Below are 26,875 nucleotides of genomic sequence, written 5' to 3' on the forward strand. Positions count from 1 at the left end.
CTGATAAATGATTAAAATAATATTCATTGGCTGAAGAAGCATCAACTCCACCATTTCGTCGCAGTCAGAGTGAGGGAATCTACTCCCCAATATCTGCTACGAGTGATAAAAAAACGGCAACCAATTTAATCATTTTCAACTAAAACATACATGCATCCATCACAAGGATCAGGTGCTAAAGTGACACGCACTAGTTCAGTTCTAGAACTCTAGAATACCTGTATCTCAAGAAAACCCCACACTGAGCACGAAAGACACAGTAACTTATACATCAGGAAGGGAAGGGTTTCCTTCCAAATAATTATACCCAAATAACATTTTGAAGCAATTATTTTGAATCTCATAATTACAGAGTTTAAAAGTATAGTTGTATATACTAATATCTCCTGAGGCCATCGATGTGGAAGCTATATCAAGGCGCAGGCATGAAGTCAGGAGAAAAACAACAGGAACCTATCAATGTCTCAGCTATTTCCTGTGACCAAACAACATATGTTGAAGCTGTGGGTTTTGCACGTCACAGTTGCATTGAAGACACATGGCTTCGTCTCTCTTCTCATCATGAGCCTGGTGTTTGATTCTCTGCCAGTAAAAAATATAGGGTAAGAAAGCATACAGGGAAAAAAAAAGAGTAAGGGCAGTCACCATGTCCAGGCACTGGGTAATTTCTTAATTTAATATTTTATTTTATTTCTCAAGAGAGGGTGGTTTATGGATTTGGACCCCAAGCAATGACTTGTTATTATCGATTCAAGTAATTAAGACCACATAATTTATACAAATAGAGAAAGGTAATCCGGATGACAGGAAATCCATTTGTTCCGTGTGGTTTTCTAAACTGTGCTTGGTTAAGTAGGTAGACAAGAAACCCATGACGTCTATCCAGAGCCATGACTTGCTTCCTATCCCAATCCATTCCAAGCATCAGATCTACCTGTAGTCCAACTTCTGCTCCCATGACACTGTCGCACTTTACCTCTGCATCTTGATGAAACAAAATTTGCCCATTGGAAACAGTAAATCAAGGCAGATATCTGCTCGTGCTCGTCACTTCCTATGGTATGCAGTAATTTCAGAATTTGTATTCCAATTTTCAGTGGCGGAATATGAGGTTTAGTGTGAGAGGCTCCTGGGACCAGATGCTGTTGTTTTTAAGGCTATTATTGTCACATTCCGAATTTCTGTTCACAAATTAAGTTGTTTCCACTATTAGCAGGCTTAGAAAGCGATCCCCAATTTCTTTCACTCGCACTGTTGTACAACAAAGCTCTTATTAAGAAAGGAGATCACAGTAGATAACTGATTCATGGTTTGATAAGGTGGCTTTCCAACACTCCCCCCACACCAAGACTTCCAACCTAGAGGGTAACAATGAGCAAGTTGGCCGAACAAATGCATCTTGGATAGACTTTGACATTATCCTAAAAATTGGTCTTATGTTCAGATTTAATTTTATAAAATCGACTTACAACATGAGAGCCATCCAAGTTTTATAAAACTTTTTTAACGTCAAATGTCAGTATCAGAGAGAAACTTTCATTGAGAGCAACACCACTTGCTTTGTCAACTCAAGGATATTTTCACTATGTTTTAGCGAGGATTTTGATAACTTATACATGTCATAAGATTGGGGCATATGACCTATATTCTCCAAATTGAATGGGAATTTGGGAAAATAAGTAATATATAAATAGGGCAATAGGCTAGTGAAATCTTGTAATTATGGTAGTTACGTTATTTTTTATCCATGATAATATGTTAGTAGTTCCTTGGAGATAAAGGAGATGGAATAATGCTAAAAGGATGAATTTCAGATTTTCTCATATCTACAGAGAAGACAATAGGTGTGCTGATAATTTGGCTAACTATGGTATTAGAGGTGTTGATTTTATTTGGTGGGAGGGAATTCCCCCTTGTATTTTTTATGACAATTGTTAGAGATAGATTTGGGCTTCCACATTTTAGGCTTTCCGGTGGGTTTTGATTTGGTTCGCCACTTTTGTATTTCTTTTCTTTTATATATGGTATCAGTAATGCTGCAAAGTACAGCCTATAGTTCTAACCTAGTTCAGATTTTAGCCTGTATAGTGATGCTTTAGCATTCTTATTTTCATTTTAAAAAATTTATCTTTTATCCATGCAATAAAATTAATTCTACACAATAGTCTCCTCCAATTCCATTGTGTAATTCAGACACAGAATCACAGCTTCAATCAAATGTCTATTGTCTTTATCTAAATAACTAATGGAATGTTTGCATAATCCTATTTGGTGGAAAGGTAGATTGACAAAGCTAAAACAAAAAGACGGAATAAGAATCTCACTCACCGCACTCTTCTTAACATTCACTGTGGTTAACTCTTTTGTCCATAGTACAAGGTATAGGCATATAGTTTGCATAGCAACAGAATGAGACCATGGACCATTACCTAATCATCTAGTGTCAAAAATCAATAATTTTTAGCATGAATACCCAAGCTACTCAATTATACGTGACAATAATTCAGATGTGTTCCACCAAAGAGAACTAGGATTTCTTATTGTTAATCAAAGTGCTAGAAATACACACCTCCAAATTGATGTTCCAACCGAGCCACAATGTGTTTCCCATATGTGTATTTCTTCAAAGCATGTGCATGAATTCTTACTTGAGAAAGTAACATCGCTTGCTGTTTTTCAGAACAGATATCAATGACCTTCTGGACCACATAATTAGCAAATTGATCTTTCATCATTATCTACAATGAAAACCAAAATACAATAAAGTAAGTTTACATACCTCAAAGGTGTATGCATTAATTACAACACAATCCAATTCATTAGTAACTTAGCATTGTTCATGCTATAAGTAACGCAAAAAATTCAACGTTTGTAATGATTTAGAATTTTGAAGAGATCAACATCAAATATGAAAGATCAATGTAGAATTAGTAATAGACCGAAAGGGTTGTTTGGATTTGAAAAATATATGTCTAAGTAACGAGGCTCCACAGGATCAACATCAAATATGAAAGATCAATGTAGAATTAGTAGTAGACCGAAAGGGTTGTTTGGAAACTTTGAAAAATATATATCTAGGTCACGAGGCTCTACAGGATTTTTTAAAAGTGTAATCTCGTGTGAACAATATATGAATATTTTTTTACAACCAGAAAATGAGACTCTCCTTCCTTGAAAGACCCTGAAAGCATCAAACAGTACTCCCAAAACTAAATTCATTGTTTAAACAGACTTCAAAGCTTGTGGGGAATCTCCTTCAACATCAAACTAAACAAAGATGCTGGGGAGTGAAGCCTTTTTTTTTAGAATGGAACAATTAGATATTCTAAAGAACAATTAATGCGGAATTTGCCTTTGTAAGTTTAAACTTACCAATAAATTATCACTTTGTTCACCATGCCCAAATATCTCTGCAATTAGCATCTCCCGTTCGGTGGCATCACCATACTCCAAACATTTTTCTACAACATTTGAAGCAAACTTATGCTGGCTTAATTCAACAATATGTCCTGACAACTTGCTGATAATTTGGCTCCTTTCTTGAGGCTTTCCTCTCTCCAAGACATGCTGTGGTCACATAATGAAAGCACTAAAGCATAAGAAATTAAGAAAAATTGACATATGAAAGGGAAGCAAAACACAAACCCATAAACTGAGTCCAAAGTAACTAATACTAACAGTATGAACCATCAATTCATGAATACATTAGCACTTTTTTAGAAGGGATATTAATGCTGATCTCCCTTGAGGTTACTGTTAATTACACTTGCACCCTTTTTTTATAGGAAATAACATCAACCTCCCTTGCTTTATTATTTTCCAGGTTATTGTGTACCTGTGTACGTTCTGAACAAAACAATAGGCAAGGTATATGAAAACAACATTTTTTCAATCAAATATAATCCAAGCATAATTAGCACAAATATTGAATGTAATTAGCCCTTTCTGTAATGAGAAACTCACTGTGAGAGAATACACTCTTCAATTATAGAAGACAAAAAAAATCCCAACCAGAAAGAATATGGAAACCAAATGATTAATTTGGGAACAGAGATCTAGGAAATAGGTTTGGGAAATAGAAAATTTGAGAGGGATTAGAAATAAAAGTATACGGAGAGTGGAATAAAAAGGGAGTAAAAAAAAGAATAGAAAGTGAAACATCAATGTAGCACTTGCAGATTCTGTAAGGGATTTGTTTAGCCAGTGTGCAGATTCTGTAATTTATAATTGTACACAGAAATAAGGACATCACATTCTAACTTGTCAGTTTCTTTTTACTATGAACCATAAACATCTGAAGCTAAAAGTTAAATTATTGTTTAGGAGAGAATAGTGACCAAGTACCTGTGTAACATAATTGCCATACTGGTCCTGAGCAAGATCACAAACTGACTCCAAGATTTCATCAACAATAAACTGACACTGACTCTCGTCTGTGCAATGTTCTAGTACTCTCTACATGAAATATAATCGAATGACTGATTGGACGACCAAACAAAAACAATTTTTTTAGGAAGGAAGGGAATAAAATAAATTTACCTGTATGACTCGACATCCATAGGGATGCATTGATAGAATAGCAACTTGACCACAAAATGCAGATAGTATAAAACTAATTTTTTTGGTTGGAATCGATTCGATGCATTTTTGAATTACATGGTTACCGTTTTGGTCACGAACACATCTCATAACATTTCCATCTAGCTCATGAACAAGCTGAGCTTTCTGTTCAAGCTCAATAACCTCAAGTGCCTGCATGGACATAAAATACAATAATAATTTATTTTCTAATATACAATAACAGATAGCCCATTTTAAGAACATAATTTGTTAAATCCCAATCCCAATGCTTAACTATGACATGCATATGCCCAAAGAATTAATAAATGTCAACTACAAATGTTAATGCTATGATTCAATGACAGAAACAAAGTCAGAGAGAAAAATCCACAATCACAGCTTCCACACAGATTTAAATAGTTGTGGCCTGTCAAACTTGTCAATGAAATAAATGTATAATAATGTCCAGAGCTATATAATCCTCATAAATTATAGATTATATACCTTTTGGATTACACGACAGCCATACATCTGCAGACTTAGAGGTAGTATCTGGCCAACCAGCCGATCTGCAAGTTCCCTCCTCTGCTCAGGGCTTCCATACTCAAAAAACTAAGCACATGAAAAGGGAAAAATTAGACCAAACAAAATACATTCCAACTATTCATAAGAACTCTTAAGGCTAGTGACAATATACATCAGTTCAAAAACAAACCTTCTGTATCACGTAGTTACCAAATACATCAGTCATTAATTTAGAAGCATGTGGAAGAACCTCCTTAAACACCAATGTCTTCTCTTCAACACTACAACTTTCCAACTTCTGCTGTATAAATCGACTCCCATGCTGATCAGAGCTGGAGTTAAAAAGCACAGTGAAAACAATTATCAAAGCCATGAAACTCTGATCAATTAAACAGCTGGAAAGACAGCTAAAAGGTTACTTGCCTAAATTCAACAATATGTCCAATAATATCAGATAGCTCAAACCTTCGACCTTTGCCAGATTTTAAGTCTTCAAGAAAATTAACAATTTTGGGGTCATGACCACCATCAAATGATCTCTGACCTTGCCATTCAGATATTATGCCTCCATTTCTACCAGAAGCTGGGGATAGTTTTATTTCATTATTACCACCTAGATGGCCTGGACTTCCTTCTGGGTATCCAGATAAAACTGGGCTTGGAAGTGGTGAACTTGGATACTGCATTAAAAAACCCATATTTGGCATGTGTCCAAAATAACTAGGAATCAATAATCCACCTCTTCTTGAGTTCATATTAGTAGCAGATCTCTGATCAGGTAATTTTTTATCATCCAAATAAGTACCTGTACTGGGCCTTTTTTGTGAATCATAAGGGCTAATTTGGTTAACACTACTTGCTCTAGGTGTCATTGGGTCAAAATGACCAGAAATACTATATCCCTCCACAAAAGGCTGCTGCTGATATTGCATGTACATGGGATCACCAAAAGAAGGCTGCACAGGAAATCCAAATTGCCCAAGGTACTTGTTTGCCTGTACCATTTCAGTTCCATGTGAAATGTTTCCCCCAGTTGAAACCCCAGGTGTTAGTGGAGTATAACTAGAACTAGTAGCTCCATCAACAACAAACGGTACAGCACCATGAGGAGGGTATGCAGTAACATATGGAGGAAAAGCTGTCGGATTTACAGTGTATCCACCAACATATTGTGGAGTATACATACCTGGGGCCTGCATATTTGTGTAAAATGGATTTGCTGAGTTCATATAAGCAGCTGCTGTGGCATATAGGGGAGGTGTAAACCCAGACGACTGCAGTAGTGGCTGGACATTGGAGAACTTGCTTGAATTAAAAGGAAACTGTTCCCTACCAATATACACAGAATTTACATTTTGAGAATTGGCGCTAGGAATATCAGATGCATTGTTTTGTTGCTGGAATCCTGGGCGTTGCATCAAATTGTTCTGGTAGCTAGTCTTCCACTTTTCTTCGTAACTCAGACTTTCTGAGTGTGGTAGATTAGATACACCAAGAGCCTTCAGTTGAGATGCAACAGATGCAACGTCTAAGTCATTAACACCAATGCTACCAGTGGATTCAAGAGATGATGAGCTTGCAACAGGGGCATGGGTATCAACAATTGATGACACCCTTATGCTATCCGCACCTACAGTAGGTTTAGCAGCTTCTACTGTAGTAACAGGGGGATCATGAGAAGAACTAGAACCGACTTCTAAGTCAATTGGTTTATCCACCAGTCCAGGACTTTCGGAAAGAGACTTACTATATACAGGTGACATGGTGCGAGGAAAATCCTCCTGAAAGTTTGAGTATTGCACAACAAAAATACGATTCAGTCACAAATTTATACACAAGGAGGCAAAAAATTTAAATACTTTACAACTAATAGAAAATCAGAAAAAAAAAAAACATAACTGTGGGATTAATACCCACTGCTATAAGCACACGTCAAAATAAACTAGAGAAGATAAATGGAGAAAAAACATGATAAACATACCATTTGTTTGAAAGAAAATTAAGGGACTTAAATATGTATTTATACAAGCAGAAAATTTAACGAAAATTTTACAAAATCAGCACAATCACCTGAATTAAATCAACAACGTTTTTAGGTTGAGATGCCAATGAAGCCGCATCAGGTCTACGCCACAATCCGCTCGCCTTAATCAATTCGTCATCATATGGCTGTTGGTGTGATTCATCTTCCGACTCCTCCTTGTGTGTGGAAAGAGTCCTTTGAGGCAAATCTAAAGAACTTTTATCACTATCATCAGCAGCAGACATTCTCCAATTATTTCTAAAACTGCCAATATGATGTCCTAAATGGCGGTTTTCCCAGGATGTAAGTGGGGGAGGAAGTCTAGGGTTTAGGTTGACATTGGAACTGTAATATGCCAAATAAGCTGGATCTGCTCGTAATTGTTCTTCAGACTCGCAATTTTGCATGGCACTGCTTAGAGCTGCAAAGCTTGCATTCTGGGTGATGATCTGCTGGGGTAAGAGGTTTTCTATGGCCAAAAACGAGCCTTCCATGCTGGGAGGTGCACTGCCACTGCGGTTTGGTGTCACATCCTTTCTCCCACCATGGAACCTATGGCCATTCAAAAGTATACCCAAATCCTCTGTTGCCATGTTGCGAGATGTTGAACCGAAAGCTGTAGCTTCCTTATGTGATGGCCATTTACCCCCAGCTTCGGAGATTCTAATTGGACTCTCAGTTGCCATACTACTGTAAGATTATCTGTCCCCTTCTTTTGTAATGAAAATTACAAATATCACATTGCATCCTAAAGAACACCCAATATCAGTAAGTCAGTAAATTCTCTGATCAAGAAATACGTCATAACAGCAACACAAAATTCCACCACAAAAGTAAACCAGGTTAGTGAAACAAACAATAACTCCAGCCAATTAATACAACTAGTGATAGAAAAAGCCATTTACTCAAATCCTACACACAAATTTGCAGGAGCATTGAGTAAAAACTCAATTTCACAGAGGCAACAGCACAATATCATTTGACCAACACAAAACAATATCATTTGACCAACACAAAACAAATAACCACCGTGTCACACAGCTTAAATGCATGACATCACACTGAAAAACAGGAACTTCAACTATGATCCGTGTCATCCATCCATCCATGCACAACATCAAACATTTAATGAAACCAGAAATTACACAAACACTCAGAAAAAAATCAAAAGCACCTCATCCCTACATATCCAATTCAATAAGGAAAGTAAAAGACAAACTAACTACACGACAGACAAGCGTCTCTCCTGATCAAAGAAACACGTAGTTTACGTATTTTACGATACTCCCAGTCGTTGACCATACAAGGAAACGCACAACAATCCTACACACATCTTCACAACCTACCTCGAGTATCATCACCATAACACGCAAACCAAAACAAGTTAAATTTCATGCAACACACGGATAGAGAGAGCAACCTCGAAATCAAAAAGAAACTAGTTGAAGAAATATCAGAGCAAGAGAGAACAAACCTGAGGTGGTGAAGATTCACTGTTTCAAAACCCTAAATTGATCGCTCAGCAAGAGAGATATTGATGGGTTTTGAGTTTAGAGGTGTAACGAAAGAGTGCAATGAGGAAGAGGAGCAGAGGATTTTTTTTTTTTTACTTGTTTTGAATTTAAATATATAGAAAAGAGAAGAAACAAAAGCTGCGTTTGTTTTATTTTTTTTTTTCTTCTGCAAACGGATAATAGTAAAGAAAAAGCGCTTTTCCTATATATTTTTTTTCCTTTGGTCTGTGTTGCTAGAGTCAGAATGGGACAAACATGGAAACTAAACTAGCCTTCATAATATCACTACTATTGCCCATCATTGTTTCAACCCAAACAATAAATAATTGAGATCATGAAACTTTTATGTAGTTTCAATCATAATAACAGTATTAATGACGAAAAAAAAAATCTAATGTTATTTTGTAAGTGATAATAAAGTCAGGTGTATTATATCAAAATATATTTTGATTCTATATATTTGAATTTATTAATAAATTTATATTTTGAAAAATATATTTAATAATCTTTAAATTGACATGCAAAATTTATTATACTTAATAATATATAAAATTAAATTATTATTTTAAAATAAAAAATATTAATGTTAATGTTTATGCATTCTACTTGTAAGTTGCAAAATGATTCAATAAACAATAACAACAATTAGTTTTATATAAATTAAAATTATTTTGTAAAATATAAATTCAATGTTAATAATATATAAAAATTAATTAAATAATTTATATTTTGTTTTAAAATATTATATTTAATATATATATATATATATATATATATATATATATTATTTAATTTTAGCATATTTAAATTAATTTTATATTTTATATTTTTTATTAAATTTAAATTTGCTTGTTACTAATCATAATAAATTTCAATATATTTGACTAAAACTATATTTTACTAGTATTACATATTTAAATTTATTAGATACTTATACATGATTTTCATTTTATGTTATAGTATTGCATATACAAATTGTATATTCAAATTTAAATTAACTTTTAATGGAAAATAATGTTAACACATATACATAATATGTAATTAATGAATGATGTAAGATTATAAATTAAAAAATGCAGTATACAAAATATATTTATAATTTTGTAATTTGAAAATTTAATTCAACTCAATTATTATAACATTGAATATCTTTCATTAAACATGAATTTGTTTAAACACACATCTGTGTCTTTCTCTTCAGTTAATGCACATACTCACACATACATTGTTGTGCCATTCTACATCTTTTATTTCTTTATTTATATACTTCTCACAAGCAAATGTTGATGATTGATAAATGAAAAATGTGAACAAATTCTCAATCACATTGATAAAGAAAGATGAGTCAATCTCCATGACAAGTAACTACATGACTATTTAATATCATAATAAATAACTACATGGGTATATAATATCATAACAATTGTTTTTTCTCTAATCAAACTTACCCTATGCAACCGAATAAATAAATAGATAAATAAATAAATATTTTATTTATCTAATTGATAAAAAAAGTTATTTATTTTTTGAAATTGATAAAATAATTAAGAATGGACCAAACTCAGGAACACTACTTTATACAGATCAGAGAGGCCTAAACCCTGATTTTGTCTCAATGTATTGTTTACTGTAGCTAAGAGACTTTTTCAGTGTTCAGTTTTGTGTTGGTCCATCTTCTTCTTCTTCTTCACCTTCTTCATCATCTTCATGGCAACAGAAGCTAATGAGAGCACACAGAACACCCTTGTAGTTAGAAAACCGTGTTTTGGTCTCCCAACCGGTTGCCCTCAATGCTTAACCGCCTACATTTTTCTCAAGTTCTCTCAAGTTCCCTTCAATTTGGACTATCACCCTAACTACCCTGATTCTGGTAAACCTCAATCTTCATCTCTTTTATGACAGTAAAGAATCAAGAATTGTTCATTATCCCTTTTATTCTCTTTTTTTTTGGAAATTTAGGCGTTTTAATCATTTGATTGTGTTTGAGGCTTCTGGGTGGGTAATATTTCTTACATTCATACTCCATCTGATTAAGTGTCTTTCTTTTTGTTATCCTTGTTCTTTCTTGACATATGGGTGTTTCAATGGGTTTGATTGTATTTTTTAATGTTATTTTCATTTTGACTGTATTTTGTGGTGTTTAGATCAGATTCCTTACTTTGAGGCTGGAGATTGTGTGGCGTACAACAATGAGAAGGAGGGAATCATTGAGGGTTTGAAAAGGGACGTGGGTGATTTAGATAGTGGTATTTCTTCTCTCCCTGATTGGATAGCAACCAAAGTATTGCTCACCACATGGCTTGCTGATGCGCTGGAGTACGAACTGTGGATGGGATGTAGTGGTTCCCCTGCTTACAAGATCTATTATTCTGATCTTCCCTGGCCTGTAGGGAAGGTTCTCTATTGGAAGAAAGCTCTTTGGGTGAAGCAGAAACATGGGATAACTAAAGACAATGCTGAAAAGAAGGAAGAAGAGGTTAGTTTCTCTTGAACTTTGCTCTGACAACACTTGAGAATGGGACAAGTTCTCTCTATCCTGTTCCATTTCTAAACATTGCTTACAAAAGGTGAATTTTATTTAGTTTCTAACCTTTGGTCCTATATTTTCCTTTTATTTAACATTTGTATTTATGTGATTTTTAATCTTATGGAGCTGTCTCTGGTCAACAGATTTACAGGAGAGCAAACTCTGCATATGATGCTCTGTCAACTTTGTTAGGGGAGCAAAACTACCTTTTTGAAAACAGGTTCTATGCTGGTCTTATGTTATACACCATTAGAGTAATATGTGCTACTATTTTGGGTTCCGTTCATGTAGAGATAAAGTTTTGACTTTGAACTCCTAGTAATGTATTTTGTATGCTCTTTCCTGTTTATGCAGGCCATCAAGCTTGGATGCTATTTTTCTTGCTCATGCATTAGTTGTTCTTCAAGCTTTACCTGTGAGTTATGTTATATCAGTAACTATGCCATGCTTCTGGTATATACTTTTTAAGATTTTTAAGATAGCATGGATACTCTGGCAACTAATGTGATACCCATTTGAGTAAGAAATCCCCTATCAATAAGAATTGAACTGCAGATCTGTGTGTTGTGGCATGTGTCCGGAAGGAACTTATAACTGCTAGCATTTATTTGACAGATACTTTGCTTTAACATCAGGAAGAATTGTACTCATTGAATCTATAAGTACTAGAGTTAGGATCCCAGAATATTTTAGTACAAGTCTCGTAATAGAATTGGTAAAGTAATTCACGGTGAACTTAAAGCTGAGACTTTGAAAAGTTCTCTGTCTGGTGAAAAAGAATTCATTGCCCAATTATATTGAAGTTACAGCATGTCTTGTTTATATAGTACAGAGACTAGAGTCAATAGATTCTAATTGAAGCTGTTTCAGGTGATAACTAAGTTAGTTAGAGAAGCCATCTGTCACATATCTTCTAAATCTGTTCAGCTACTGCTATTCAAGTAAAGTAAAAATAAATGCCAGAGTAAAATTGTACTCCAATATTTACCAGTCTCGTAATAGACTGGTAAAGTAATTATTGGTTATGCAAACTTACAGTTGATCTGAGTGTGTATTGAAAGACCACCAACCAACCATGGTTGTAAAGTGACAGTTGCTAGTGGGGTGCGTGAAAAGTTAATATTCTTCTGCGGTGCTGTAAATTTGATTGCCTGAACTGAGTGTAATTGGTGTTCTGGAATAAGCATCAATTTTTCCTTTGGCTGCCTAGTAAGGGAACCTTTAAATTGTGTTAGTGCAATTTATTTGACTACCATGGAAGAAACTTGTAGAAATTGGTTGACTTCTTTGGTTAATCTTCTCTCCAATACAGGTTTTGTTACCACTTTGTGGCAAAAATAGTAGTCAAATCTTATCCTCCTGTGTGTCGTTGGTTATATGGATTAAAAATCTTTGTACTCTATCAAAACTGATAAATCCATTAAGGGTAAAGATATTTTCTAGTTTCTCTAAAAGTTTCCTTTGGTTTTCCTCTTCCTTTTTTAGTTCAGGTATATTTTGTCTCATTGATACCTTATTGGCCCCTAACATTCATTGCCATGGATCATTGCTGGTCTTATTTCTAGTTTGATAGGAACCCTGTGTCCACACATTATGTCTGAAAACATTTCTTCATTTCATCCACTCATGCTTCCTGTCTCTTACATCCTTCTCAATTCCCCCTACCACTTTCTAAAACAGATACAAGGTAGTAAGATACTTTCACCTTGCAACTTGTTTTACAACGTGCTGTCCAAATTTACTTGCTATGAAACTTGCTTCTTGCTGAACTTTTATTCCATAGGCACCTTCTCACTCAATAAAAAAGCCCTTTCATTTCAAAAATTTTCTTAATATCTCACGTTTTTAATTTGCTCCTTCTCTTAACTCATTAACTAGGATTGTATGATTGGAAAAAAACCACACATTTAGTAACCTGCTCTTGAATGTGCTTAGTATGTCAATACTAGGTAAAAAGTTATGGACTAGAAGTGAATTCTTGCTGCAAAAGAATTTCCATTACCTAGTAATGATTCTATGCAAGAAGGTTAGATATACAGAAGTGTCCCTGCAAATGGGAGAATGATAGTTTGTGATTCATCATTTCCTTTGTGTTGGGAAATGTTATTCTTAAAGCATAGCTGGATAATGGGAAATACTCTTGAACGAGGAAAATTGTGCAGTTAATGCTGCCCCAAAGGTGTGGCAAATCCTTTACACTTTAATTGTTTTTGCACTATATTCAACCCTTGAGGTACCTTTTCGATTTTTGATACTGAGCTAAGTGCTGTTTGTGTATCTGGTTACCAGCAATTGTTTACTAAAAGCACTGCAAAGTTATATTTGAGGCAAATTTTTTACTAGTATTGCTGCACTTATGTACTACCCAGGAATCATCAATTTTGCGGGCCAACTTTTTGGAACGTATCATTTTGGTGAGATATGTGCAGCAATGCAATACAAAAATTGTAGAAGCTAGTGCTTTGCCTTCCAATTATCCAGATTTTCATGCAGAGCCATCATCATCATCATCAGCTTCTAAAGGTCGTTCAACTTCAGGTAAGATATTTTTAGGATTTATTTCATGAATTTCCTTGAAAAGTGTAACCACTGCAAATTTCTTTTCCTTTCGTTTTAAATGACGAACACACTCATCTCTCTCTCCCTCTTTCTCTCTCTTTCTTTCTCTCTCTCTCTCTCTCTATATATATATATATATCCAAATTTGTTGTAGTAATGAATATATTGGAAAGCTGTGGCTTATAATATACTGGCTTGATATTATAGCAATAGGACTGTACCATTTCTATAACTACTATGAAATATTCATGGTATAGAGTGGAATATTCTGAAATGTTTAGGTTTCCGGTTGCTGAATGTTATATGAACGAGTTTAAGACAACCCCTTCATGATAATTAGTTGCCATACAAACAGAACAAATGAAACAAGCCATGAACATGAGTACACAATGAATGATTCTAGGTTTGTGATACTCTTCTCTGATCACATGCTTTTCATCATAAGCAACTATAGTAGGTGTGACCAGTTACATGGATCACACTACACCATTGAGCTTGTTAAAAGCCAATTTTCTTTGGATATTATTCACCATGAGATCCCTTATAATTTCCTCTAATATTTTTCTCGGTAAGGTAATCCTTATCCTCCTTTTCATAGGGCTAAAACCATACAAGCTACTCTCCTCATTGGTTTCTCTAGTAGCCTTTTCTTACATGTCCAAGCCACCTTAATCAATTTTCTGTAATTTTTTCCTTGAATGTGCTGCACTAATTTCTCCTTTATATACATTCATTTTGTATTTTTCCCTTTCTTGTGTGACCACACGTCTTTTTAGCATTTATTTATTTTGTTTATTCCCACTTTTTCTCGCCCCTTTAAAGTTCAATTGGTCATGTTGCCGTATGATAAAATTTTTCCTTTTAAGCTTGCTAGATATCTTGCAGTCACAGCCTTTCTCCATTTTAAACCACCCGAGTTGTATTTTTCTGACATTTTCCTTAATTATTCCATTATTTTGTAATATTGATCACAGATTCTTTAATTTATAAACATGTATGACAATCTTGTTTTTACCTATACATCATTTTCCTCAAGTAGATAGGAGGATTTTTGGCTTTTATTGGCAATGCCCTGGCCACTATAGCTGAACTGGTGACATTCTTGCCATAGAGTTGGCGTTACAGAGGTGATGACAGAACCTTTGGCTAGAAACTGACTCCATTTTAGTAACCAAGGCTTTTTTGAATATGAAGGTTGTACCTTGGGGCATTAGGAACAGATGGAAATGTTGCCTAATCAGAATTAGAAGAAAAACGTTATGATATCTCACATTTATATGAAAGGAAATAGATGTGCTGATAGACTTGCCAACGTTGGAATTTACTCTTAGGCCATGTTTACACGGTTCCCCTCCCTACCTCCTACTTGTGGGAAAGACTTAAATAGAAACAGATTTGGCTTGCCCGGATATAGATTCACCTATATGTTTGTTTGGTTCTTTTGGTTGGGCTTTGGCCTAGTTCTCCCATGATGTCTTTCTTTTCCTTTTTAACATATTATATATCCATCTCGAGTTCTAAACTCAAAGATGGAATTTATAAAAAAGAGGTGGGTGACAAGAAGACACGAAAAAAGATCAAATCACACAAATAAAGGAAGATAAATAAATTCCAAGCTTTTTATACTGTAGGTATAAAACTAGTTCTAGAGAAGAAAATTTGACAGATTCTATTACAAAAGCTTTTGAAAAAAGATGTAATAAGTGATGAAAATGTTAAATAATACAGGATGTAGTTCTAAAATATTAGAAATCCAATGAACACATAGAAATACAATAAGCACGGGAGAGAAACTAGAAGTTAAATCTAATATCCATTAAATTATACTTCTTCTGAGATCATTTTCTAATATAGTCTACTAGAACCTTTTTTCTTGCAAACAAAATGTTTACTGTTATTAGAAAACCTTCTACAAGACTTCTCTTGACTCTTTGTTATATATGTTTTTTTTTCAAGCCTTTCTTTGCTTGGCTCATTTAAAAACCATTTAATTTGATGCCTTAAGAAGCCATATAAGCTTTTTCATATGTAAATAGATTAGATTAATAGAAAAAGAAAACATGATTATATTCTATTTATTTGCATAACAAGATGTGAGGTTTATAGGTTACTATAAAGTAGTTTATATAATTTAGTCAAATGCGTCTAAAAAAGAGTTAAAAACAATTCCACTCATCTGTAATTTAGTAATGGAGATGCCAAAGAGCTAAAATAAAATAGTCAGAAAGTTGACAATGATAAATTTGAAAACATTTTCACTCATCTCTAACTTGGTAATGGAGATGCCAAAGAGCTAAAATAAAGTAGTCCGAAAATTGACAATGATAACTGTTGGTGTTCGGCAATAGGTTTTTATAACTTGAACATTTAAACCTTTATTCTCCTAAGAATGTTTATTATATTATGCTTGTTCACTTAGTTCATATCGAAATACAACATGGTCAAATATTGTACTATTCATTCTTTTTTCTTTTTATATTAACTCCTTGAATGAATTTGGTGTCTCCAAGGCACCAATGCTAGCTATTTCTGCCTTAAATGCATGTTTCAACTCTTCGTTCTATTTATGGGGCTTTATATTTTGGAAACGAGACTTTTGTCCTATTAATACATATAGTTATGTGAAAAATGTTGTATCTGCAACTTGCTTTGTTTATCAGGCATCACTGTGTTTTTAACATCTTAGCTATGTTAACACTCCAAGCTAAACAAAAATCATGGAGGACCAAACTAAACTCCTCTAAAAAAGATCTTCCCAAAAGACCTATACAATTCTGAATAGGAAGAAAAAACGAATAATAATAAAAAAAAAACTGCCAAGGAAATCTGCAAATTGCTTTGTTACTACTTATATTCTTTCATTTTTTGATGTAGTTTGATTCGTCATTTTTTTGACTCTCAGGTTCAAAGCCCAAGACTAAACCTAAAAGAAAGCCACAAACAAAGGAGGAGAAAACCTTTAGAAGAAGGGCTAAATATTTTGTGGTAGCGCAGCTAGTTGCTGTTATTCTTTTCCTCAGTGTCAGGTCTGGATTTGGTGATTATGCTGATTTGGATTTAGATGATGTAGGCTATGATTTCGATGAATGAAAATGCATTCATTTGTTTATCTTCCTCTCAATGACAAAGCCTAGGCTGAATGCATGTTGAAGATGTGCATCCTTTTCTTGTGTATGGTCCAAATTTAGAAGTATGGAAAAGTACCATTCACATAAATTTTTCCTACAGGATCCATTTTCTCTATACATGATTTGATTTCAGTAGACTGGTCATTGTTTAATGAGTAGTAGCTATACTTTTTCATTAGATTATGGTGCAGGTTTGAGTTAGAGAAATGAACCATCCATGAGCTGAGTGGATTTGTAAGTCTTGTACTTGATTTTTGGGACCATATTTTTACTGTTATATTGTTCATACTGAGATAAGAGACAAGCCTGAAGGTTAATAATAAAATTAGTTTGAAATGGATTAATTGCGTTTTCAAACACATCTAATTAATTTATTTCTGACAAGTTTATGTTAAATATCGATATGAACTTTAACATTTTAACTATGTTTATATTCTGATAGCTATGCTTATATTTCAAAGCAAAGTCTATCAATTATTTATTACTATGTTCATCTTTTATAATTTTGTTGAGGAAGAATTTTGACAATTAGTTTTGAAAGTGTACGACCAGTTTGAATACAAATCGTTAACTTCAAATATAATTACTTTGAACAAATTTCACTAACAAATAAGATCTTTTAAAATAAAAATAATAACATGTCAGAATATTTTAAAGTTAAATTGTTCTAAGGGTTTTTAATTAAATAATACTATATATATATATATATATATATATATATATATATAATTAGTTAGGTGAACGTATCTAAAGATTAATGTAATGATAAAATTATATTCTGTCAAACTGTAATAGCTATTTATTTCAAATTATCTTAGTTTGAATTCTCCCATTGGATAAAAGTATTGCTATTTGGGGGTGTTGGTTGCATAAGTTGGGGAGCTACTTAAGATGCAAACATGCTAAATTTGTTTTCGTAATAAAGTCACCATTTGAATTTTTACTGCCACGGAAGATTTTCTACTTTAAGAAACATAATAGAATTTTTTTACAAAAGAGAACCTTAAGTTCACATTTCTTTTTTATTAAATATAAGGATTTTGATCACATTTGATTGATTGTTGGAGATTAATTATTTTAGAAAAGTGAAAATATTATTGAAGTGAATTATTTTTAGTAAAATCTTATTTCTTAATCCATCTTTTTTTAAACAAAATTAGAATTATTGTGCCAAGTTTTGTTTGTACATTTGTTGGTAAATATTAGTATAGTTATAATTCCATTAAGAAAAGAAACAATCTTATTTTATAGAAATTTTTTAAAAAGTTACATAAGGTTAAAATAATGAAATTGGTTCTTGTTACACCATTTCCCACAAAACTCAAATTCTGATTAGCCAAACTTTGATAATTATTGGAATCCCTAGATTTTGGTGCTTGAAGTACTTCCAAAACATTTTACAACTGTTTGCTATTTTCTTTAATTTTTCTATTTTAGGTTTAAAGTACTCACTTGGAATCCTAGTTTATGTTGCTTGAAGTACTTATAACATTTCTACAAATGTAACAATTTTTTCATTTGGTAATTTTTTTTTTCGACTTGAAGGAACCTATTTATAGAGGTCTAATCTAAAAATTAGTTGTTGGAAGGTTTGTCGGTCAAAGTCGTTGAAAATTCATATATGTTGTCATTTTCGTTGCAATTACTTTTTTGACTGAGACTTTGACCTATTTTTCTGCTGGAATGTTTTCTTCTGATGTTCTTAATTCTTCTTTCTCAACATCATTTATTCTTGAGTGTTATGCAACAATAGCAGCTTATGCAATTTTGGATTTTTCTTCATGAGAATCTGACAATTGATATCTGATATTTTGCTATTCCTTGTTCTTTTTCTGCAAATATTTCATTTTCTAATATTTCTGATCGTACACAATTTACGATATGACCATACCTTAATCTTCTTATAGCATTAGGTTACTTTGTTGAATTATCATTTAATAGGAAATTAAGTAATGATGATTTGATTTGACTTTTGACTCTTCCCATTACACATATAACTAATTGTATAACACTTAAGGAAACAAAGGATAAATAAAGTCTTCAAATTTGTGAGACATTTTCCATTTAGTTATTAAAAAAGTGATATACACCTAAAACAAATCACCACACGCAACAACAAAAAAACAGTTACCGAATTCTCAATGATTGTTATTAATATATTTACCAGCCCAACAAGCTCTTGCACCAATATTAACCCTTTTTGGAAATATTTTAGTTGTAACATTATCAATATTAACTGATTAGGATTTAACACATTGTGTTCCTTTCAATCAACATTAATAGATATATATATATATTTAATAGCGACACATCCAATTTTAATCAAGTCAAATATCTTCATAATCATCATCATTCATTCCTAATTTTCACTAACCTAAATCTGAGTTTCTCAAAAACATAACAATGTCCCTTCCAACACCTGCAGCTGAATCAAGGATCCAATTCTCACCTTTGCCTCAAGACATTGAAGAACACCATGTTGAGATCAATGATGGTAACATAGTGATGGTGGAGCCATGCGAAGAAGAACATTTGGATTGGGATGGTGTGGTGATTTTTCTACGCTTGATCATGACATCAATGTTGCTAATTGGACTTGCCCTTCACCAAAGGAAATTATACCAACCAACGTTTGATCCCATCCCACCCAAGTTCTTCCTCGACTCGTTTGAGGTTCCTCACCTTGAAGTTTCCGAGGGCGAGGTTTCCTCCACGTGGCTCATGAACGTAACCATTTGGAATGTTATGAACAACTCCAACATCAACCTCATAAATCTGGAAGCGAGAATAAGTTACGAGGAAAACGAAACGCTGGCCGTGATCACTCCCATCATGCCACAATATGTGTTATCAAAGGAAGTTTCTTTGTTGGAAAATGGGGCCACAAAAAAGGTTCATTTAAATTTGAGTACGACTGGATGGGAAGAGAACCAACCCATTGTGGATGACACAGTGGTTCAGGCCATTGATGAAGACATGCAACGAGGAACCACGAGGTTTAGTTTATATATGATTATCGTAGGAGAGGTTTTGTTGGGCGATGGGTGGGTTCAAACTTTTACTATGCATCCTAAATGCACTGATTTAGTGGTAAAGGTTGTACCGGGTAACACAACAACAATCACTCACCATAGGCCTAAAGAATGTGTAGGTCTCGTTCAATGGGAGCATATTGAAAACACATTCTAATGTATTCTTGAGAAAAATAAAGTTTCATTTTTGATTGTTTTTCTTTCTCTTTTACGTCTTCTTTTTTCTAAATTCAAAAGTTTTTTCTATGTTTTGATTTTCTAACAAGTATATAATAACCAAACTAAATGAATGACTAATATTTAAGGTGAATTATCTATTAAATAATTTTTACCTACTGAAAATTTAATAAAAGGAATTCAATTATAACAAAATATTGGGTGCAATTGCCCTCGCTATTCTACCTTTTATACTGGTTAGTTAAATACATAATTACATTCTAAGACACCCATTTTTCTAAACAAAGAAACTAATAATTAACACAAAATGTGAGACATCTAAGTCCTGGTGTTGCTAGGAGCTGTATTGACACTTGACATTGTCTCATTGCTTAATAACTTCATTGTATCCCTCAAGCCTTTGAATCACATATTTAGTTTTGCGGAATTCTCTTGGAACATTTAGTTTTAAGGGACAAGACGTAAAATTGTTTGATAAAAAATTAGGTTGTGTGGTCAAAACAGAGGTGCTGAAAGTATGGCCTTTTAAAGTTGTATGTTTATGTCATTTGATAACGGAGCCATGTAATATAAGAGTTAGTTCACACAAGCAAGCAAAGGTAGATAATTGATACCTCTAAGTGAAAATGCCACAGTCCCCAAATAAGATGTATGAAAGAGGAGTGTCAAGATAGCCTTTTCTTAAGGGAATTACAAATTTTTTACCATAAATGCTCATGGTATAGTATGAGTGATGCAATTATAACCTGTCATGATCTCACATAGAGATAATAAAATGTGGAGGCAGAAAAATGTTTTACTTGGGCCCCACAAGGTCAAATGTTCTTACCGAGATCCGGAGTAGGGACCTTTGTATAGGTGACAAGATCTCAGTGGTGACTTGAGTGCTCAAACGGCCAGAATTGAATTTCTTGTTGCTTCAAAAGAGATGAGATCCACCTATAAAAGACTATTCGACACACGTGAATAAGGAAGTAAGGATATTTTTAGAGAAAATAAGTTTAAGTGATTGTTTTCAGGGTGGATATTTCATGGGATATTATATGTATTTATAGGATCTCTTTGAGCTTTGGATCCATATGAATTGAGTGGAATAAAGATGAATTTTATGAAAACTATTGAGTGATTTGAAGGATTAATAAATAATATAAAAAGTTATGATAGACAAAATTTTAAAATTACTAAAATGTCCTTGATAGAAAAAATATGTAATCATTTTTAAATTAGTTAAAAATATTAAATTTTAAAAAATATTATTTAATAAATTGTAATAAAAAAATAATAAAAATTAAATTACATTAAATTATTATTATTATTATTATTATTTTCATAACAATTACTATTATTTAAAACTATTCTTATTAATTAATAATATTATTAATTATTATATATATTTAGTTACTATACATATACATTATTTATTATTATTATATACATATTTTATTAATTATTATATTTTATATACTTTTATTATTTTTAATGATCATAAATATATATTATTAATTTCAATTATTATTTTATATATACTATTTATTATTATTTTATTATATATATGCATTATATCATTATTTATTATTAACATTATTATCATTATTTATTATTAATATTATTATCATTATTTAAGTTTATATATAAATATATGATTTTGGAGGATATTATTGTAAATTATGCATAACTTCCCATCTTCGCTTATTTTGGTGAGATGAAAAGTGATTTATCTCTCAAATTTATGCATTTTCTTTCTGTACATAAGAACACAACTAATCCTCTAATTTACAAGAATCGCAACATGCGAAATAAGCGAAAGACCGTTTAAATATTATTTTTCCTTTCGTACTCCGAAACAGATCATAACGTAATTAAACTTCGAAAATTATTTGAATCCCTAGATTTTGGTACTTGAAGTACTTCCAAAACATTTGTACAATTTTATGTTATTTTCTTTAATTTTTCTATTCTCTGTTTAAAGTACTCACATGGAATCCCAAGTTTATGGTGCTTGAAGAATTTACAACATTTTTATAAATGTAACAATTTTTTTATTTGGTAATTATTTCTTCATTTGGTGCTTAAAGAAACCTATATATAGAGAGATCTAGTCTACATATTAGTTGTTAGAAAGTTTGTCTGTCAAAGTCGTTCAAAATCCATATGTTGTCATTTTCGTTGCAATTGCTTTTTGAATGACACTTTGACCTATTTTTCTGTTAGAATCTAATCCATATATGTTCTCAAACCTATTTAACTAATTATTGCATCACATTTAATTTTATTCTTGAATGTGATGCAAGAATATTAAATTGTGAAATTTTGGATTTTTCTTCATCAGAATCTTTGACAATTTATATCTGATATTTTGCTATTCCTTGATCTTTTCCTACAAAGATTTCATTTTCTACCATTTCTGATCATACACAATTTAAGATATGACTATACCTTAATCTTCTTAAAACACTATGTTGCTCTATTGACTTGTCATTTACAGGAAATTAAATAACGATCATTTTATTTGACCATTCCCAATTAGACGGATAATTAATAAGGTCTTCAGGAAACAAATGATTATTAAAGTTTTCAAATTTTTGAGACATTAGTTATTAAAAATGTGATATACACCTAAACCAAATCACCACAGGCAAAAAAAAAAAAACAGTTACCGAATGCTCAATCATTGTAATTAATATATCTACCAACCCCAACAAGCTCTTGCACCAAAATTAACCCTTTTTGGATTTCAGTTGTAACATAGTCAACATTATCCGATTAGGATTTAATATATCGTGTTCCTTTCAATCAGAATTAATAAAGACATATTTAATAGTGACACATCCAATTTCAATCAAGTCAAATATCAACATAATCATCATTCATTCCTAATTTTTACCCACCTAAATCTGAGTTTCTTAAAAAACATAACAATGTCCCTTTCAGCACCTGTAGTTGAATCAATGATCCAATTTTCACCTCTTCCTCAAGACATTGAAGAACACCATGTTGAGATCAATGATGGTAACATAGTGATGGTGGAGCCATGCGAAGAAGAACATTTGGATTGGGATGGTGCGGTGATTTTTCTACGCTTGATCATGACATCAATGTTGCTCATTGGACTTGCCCTTCACTAAAGGAAATTATACCAACCAACGTTTGATCCCATCCCACCCAAGTTCTTCCTCGACTCATTTGAGGTTCCTCACCTTGAAGTTTCCGAGGGCGAGGTTTCATTCACGTGGCTCATGCTCATGAACGTAACCATTTGGAACGTCATGAACAACTCTGACATCAAACTCATAAATCTGGATGCAAGAATAAGTTACAAGAAAAACGAAACGCTGGCCGTGACCACTCCCATCATGTCACAATATGTGTTATCGAAGGAAGTTTCGTTGTTGGAAAATGGGGCCACAAAAAAGGTGCATTTAAATTTGAGTACGACTGGGTGGGAAGAGAACCAACCCATTGTGGATGACACAGTGGTTCAGGCCATTGATGAAGACATGCAACGAGGAACCACGAGGTTTAGTTTACATATGATTATCGTAGGAGAGGTTTTGTTGGGCGATGGGTGGGTTCAAACTTTTACTATGCATCCAAAATGCACTAATTTAGTGGTAAAGGTTGTACCGGGTAACACCACAACAATCACTCACCATAAGCCTGAAGAATGTGTCGGTTTCGTTCAATGGGGGCATGTAGAAAACATGTTCTGATGTATTCTTGTATTCTTGAGGAAAATAAAATTTCATTTTTGATTGTTTTTCTTTCTCTTTTACGTCTTCTTTTTTCTAAATTCAAAAGTTTTTACTATGTTTTGATGTTCTAACAAGAATATAATAACAAAACTAAATGAATGACTAATATTTAAGGTGAATTATCTGTTAAATAATTTTTACCCACTGGAAATTTAATAAAAGGAATTCAACTATAACAAAATATTGGGTGCAATTGCCCTCGCTATTCTACCTTTTATACTTGTTAGTTAAATATATAATTACATTCTAAGACACCTATTTTTCTAAACAAAGAAACTAATAATTAACACAAAATGTGAGACATCTAAGTCCTGGTGTTGCTAGGAGCTGTGTTTTGACACTTGATTGTCTCATTGTTCAATAACTTCATTGTATCCCCTCAAGCCTTTGAATCCACAAATGTAGTTTTGCGGAATTCTCTTGGAACATGTAGTTTTAAGTGACAGGACGTAAAATAGTTTGATAAAAAATTAGGTTGTGTAGTCAAAACAGAGGTGCTGAAAGTAGAAAAAATCTGGCCTTGGCCCATGCCCAGGCCCAACTTGCTTATATCTTCTTTCTGATGTGAGAAGAGCCATTTTCCCTCTTAGAAAAGTAGAACCCTAGGGTTTCTCTGTTCTCTTCGTCACACACAAAATGGAGCCCTTTCCTTATATTCTCCCTTTTCTACAAAAGGTTCTCTATAGAAGATAAAGACTAACCGGTAGAGCTGTTAAAATGGGTTATAACTCGTGGTTAACTGGCTCACCACATATTTGGATCGAGTTGAGTTGAATTTTTTTTATAAACTGTGTGTTAATTCTTGATCCGGCCCACCAATATCTGGCGAATTCGGGTTAGCTAACCAATCCGTAGATAAACGATCAAACAAGGTTTTTTTTATTGTGTTGAATTTTGTATTTGGGTCAGATTGAGTTGTTTGTAATTTGTTGTTACATAGTAATTTGTATTTTTGTAATTTTGGTTTGTATTTACAATTTAATATCATCTTAGATTGTATTGAAATTTATTTAGATTTTAGTCAGAACTATAATTTTTTTTGTGCGATTGAAGTAAAATCATTGTATTTTCTTTTTTAATTAAGTGAATCCACTTTTTTTACCCACCAACTAGTGATAGTCTGGTTCATTTTTTTTTTCACTTGCTAATAAGTGAGCTAACGAACCTGTGGTGAGCTAGACAGGACCGGCCGGGTGGCCCGTTTTAACAACTCTAGGATTCACATACCCAACCTCTGACCAAGCTCCAACAGTGACATCGACAACGAATGAGAACGAAGGCAGCGAATGAGAACGAAAGTCACATTGACGGTGTGATATATAGTGCTTTCCCTCTTGCACATCTGTCTTCTTTAGCCATGGTTGTCGCATTATCTTTGCTTGTCGTCACACAGTCTCGTGAGATGTCGTCACTACTTCTTCGCTTTCACAGGTTAACCAAATCATAAACCCCTGCAATTACAAAATACTTTCGTTGTGTAGTTTGAGTGGATGCCACAACGCCTGGGTGGACTAAAGATCAATTTTATGAAAACGATTAAGTGATTTGACGGATTAATAAATAATATAAAAAGTTATGATAGATAAAGTTTTAAAATTATTAAAATGTCCTTAATAGAAAAAATATATAAAATAATTTTTAGATTAGTTAAAAATATTAAATTTTAAAAAATATTAATTAATAAATTTTAATAAAATAATTATGAAAATTAAATTACATTAAATTATCATTATTATTAATTAATAATAATATTATTAATTATTATATATATTATTTTTATTATATTTAATTACTATACATATATATTATTTATTATTATTATATACATATTTTATTAATTATTATATTTTATATACATTTACTATTATTAATTATTGTAAATATATATATTATTAATTCCAATTATTATTTTATATATTCTATTTATTATTATTTTATTTTATATATATATATATATATATATCGAAATATTAATAATAAATAAATAAATAATAATAATATTAGTATCACATATGTATTATCATTATTTATTATTTGTTTTAGTTTATATATAAATATATCATTTAGGAGGATATTACTCCAAATTATGCATAACTTCCAATCTTCGCTTATTTTGGTGAGATGTGAAAAGTGATTTATCTCTCAATTTTCTGCATTTTCTCTCGCAAATTTATACATGAGAATACAACTAATCCTTTAATTTATAAAAATCGCAACATGCGAAATAATCGAAAGATCGTTTAAATATTATTTTTTCTGTCGTACTCCGACAAAGATCAGAACGTAATTAAACTTTGATAATTATTTGAATCCCTAGATTTTGGTGCTTGAAGTACTTCCAAAACATTTGTACAACGGTATGTTATTTTCTTTAATTTTTCTATTCTCTGTTTTAAAGTATTCACATGGAATCCCAAGTTTATGGTGCTTGAAGAATTTACAACATTTCTATAAATGTAACAATTTTTTTATTTGGTAATTATTTCTTCATTTGGTGCTCGAAGGAACCTATATATAGAGAGAGAGAGATCTAGTCTACATATTAGTTGTTAGAAAGTTTGTCTGTCAAAGTCGTTGAAAATCCATATGTTGTCATTTTTGTTGCAATTATTTTTTGACTCATATTTTGACTTATTTTTCTGCTGCAATTTTTTCTCCCGTTATACATATATGTTGTCAATACTATTTAACTAATTATTTCATCACATTTAATTTTATTCTTGAATGTGATGCAAGAATATTAAATTGTGAAATTTTGGATTTTTCTTCATCAGAATCTTTGACAATTGATATATGATATCTTGTTCTTCCTTGATCTTTTTCTGCAAAAATTTCATTTTCTAACATATCTGATCATACAAAATTTAAGATATGACTATACCTTAATCTTCCTACAGCACTATGTTGTTCTATTGACTTGTCATTTAACAGGAAATTAAATAACCATCATTTTATTTGACCCTTCCCAATTAGACGGATAATTAATGAGGTCTTCAGGAAACAGATGATTATTAAAGTTTTCAAATTTTTGAGGCATTAGTTATTAAAAATGTGATAATATGCACCTAAAACAAATCA

At 32.4% G+C, this 26,875-nt stretch overlaps 2 protein-coding genes across 2 annotated transcripts; one reads left to right on the forward strand and one right to left on the reverse strand.

Annotated features, from left to right (window-relative positions):
- Positions 1-103: 103 nt before the first annotated feature.
- LOC114196005 (pumilio homolog 6, chloroplastic-like) lies at positions 104-8,870 on the reverse strand. Its single transcript, XM_028086476.2, has 10 exons — positions 8,583-8,870; positions 7,156-7,856; positions 5,509-6,866; positions 5,276-5,417; positions 5,065-5,172; positions 4,540-4,752; positions 4,345-4,455; positions 3,373-3,567; positions 2,570-2,738; positions 104-582 (listed from the first exon to the last, which is right to left on the reverse strand). Exons 2-10 carry the CDS (start codon positions 7,792-7,794, stop codon positions 560-562), a joined length of 2,958 nt encoding a protein of 985 aa, XP_027942277.1. The 5' UTR covers positions 7,795-7,856; positions 8,583-8,870; the 3' UTR covers positions 104-559.
- Positions 8,871-10,209: 1,339 nt separating this feature from the next.
- Positions 10,210-17,180, forward strand: LOC114164451 (mitochondrial outer membrane import complex protein METAXIN-like). Its single transcript, XM_028049127.2, has 6 exons — positions 10,210-10,492; positions 10,767-11,098; positions 11,293-11,369; positions 11,504-11,564; positions 13,519-13,687; positions 16,611-17,180. The coding sequence occupies exons 1-6, from the start codon at positions 10,330-10,332 to the stop codon at positions 16,796-16,798; spliced, it is 990 nt and encodes a 329-aa protein (XP_027904928.1). The 5' UTR covers positions 10,210-10,329; the 3' UTR covers positions 16,799-17,180.
- Positions 17,181-26,875: the final 9,695 nt, after the last annotated feature.

Source organism: Vigna unguiculata, chromosome 9, assembly GCF_037176805.1.
Source record: "Vigna unguiculata cultivar grain cowpea cultivar isolate G323 ecotype 2 chromosome 9, ASM3717680v1, whole genome shotgun sequence".
In the NCBI taxonomy this organism is placed as follows: domain Eukaryota; kingdom Viridiplantae; phylum Streptophyta; class Magnoliopsida; order Fabales; family Fabaceae; genus Vigna; species Vigna unguiculata.

What these genes read in the sequence shown, in the direction of transcription:
- LOC114164451 (XM_028049127.2), top strand. Translation starts at nt 10,330, where the DNA reads ATGGCAACAGAAGCTAATGAGAGCACACAGAACACCCTTGTAGTTAGA. An exon ending in AACTACCTTTTTGAAAACAG is followed by an intron (nt 11,370 to 11,503) that starts GTTCTATGCTGG and finishes CTGTTTATGCAG; the next exon opens with GCCATCAAGCTTGGATGCTA. An exon ending in TAAAGGTCGTTCAACTTCAG is followed by an intron (nt 13,688 to 16,610) that starts GTAAGATATTTT and finishes TTTGACTCTCAG; the next exon opens with GTTCAAAGCCCAAGACTAAA.
- LOC114196005 (XM_028086476.2), bottom strand. Translation starts at nt 7,794, where the DNA reads ATGGCAACTGAGAGTCCAATTAGAATCTCCGAAGCTGGGGGTAAATGG. An exon ending in GGACATATTGTTGAATTTAG is followed by an intron (nt 5,418 to 5,508) that starts GCAAGTAACCTT and finishes TTTTAACTCCAG; the next exon opens with CTCTGATCAGCATGGGAGTC. An exon ending in ATGGCAATTATGTTACACAG is followed by an intron (nt 3,568 to 4,344) that starts GTACTTGGTCAC and finishes ATGTGACCACAG; the next exon opens with CATGTCTTGGAGAGAGGAAA.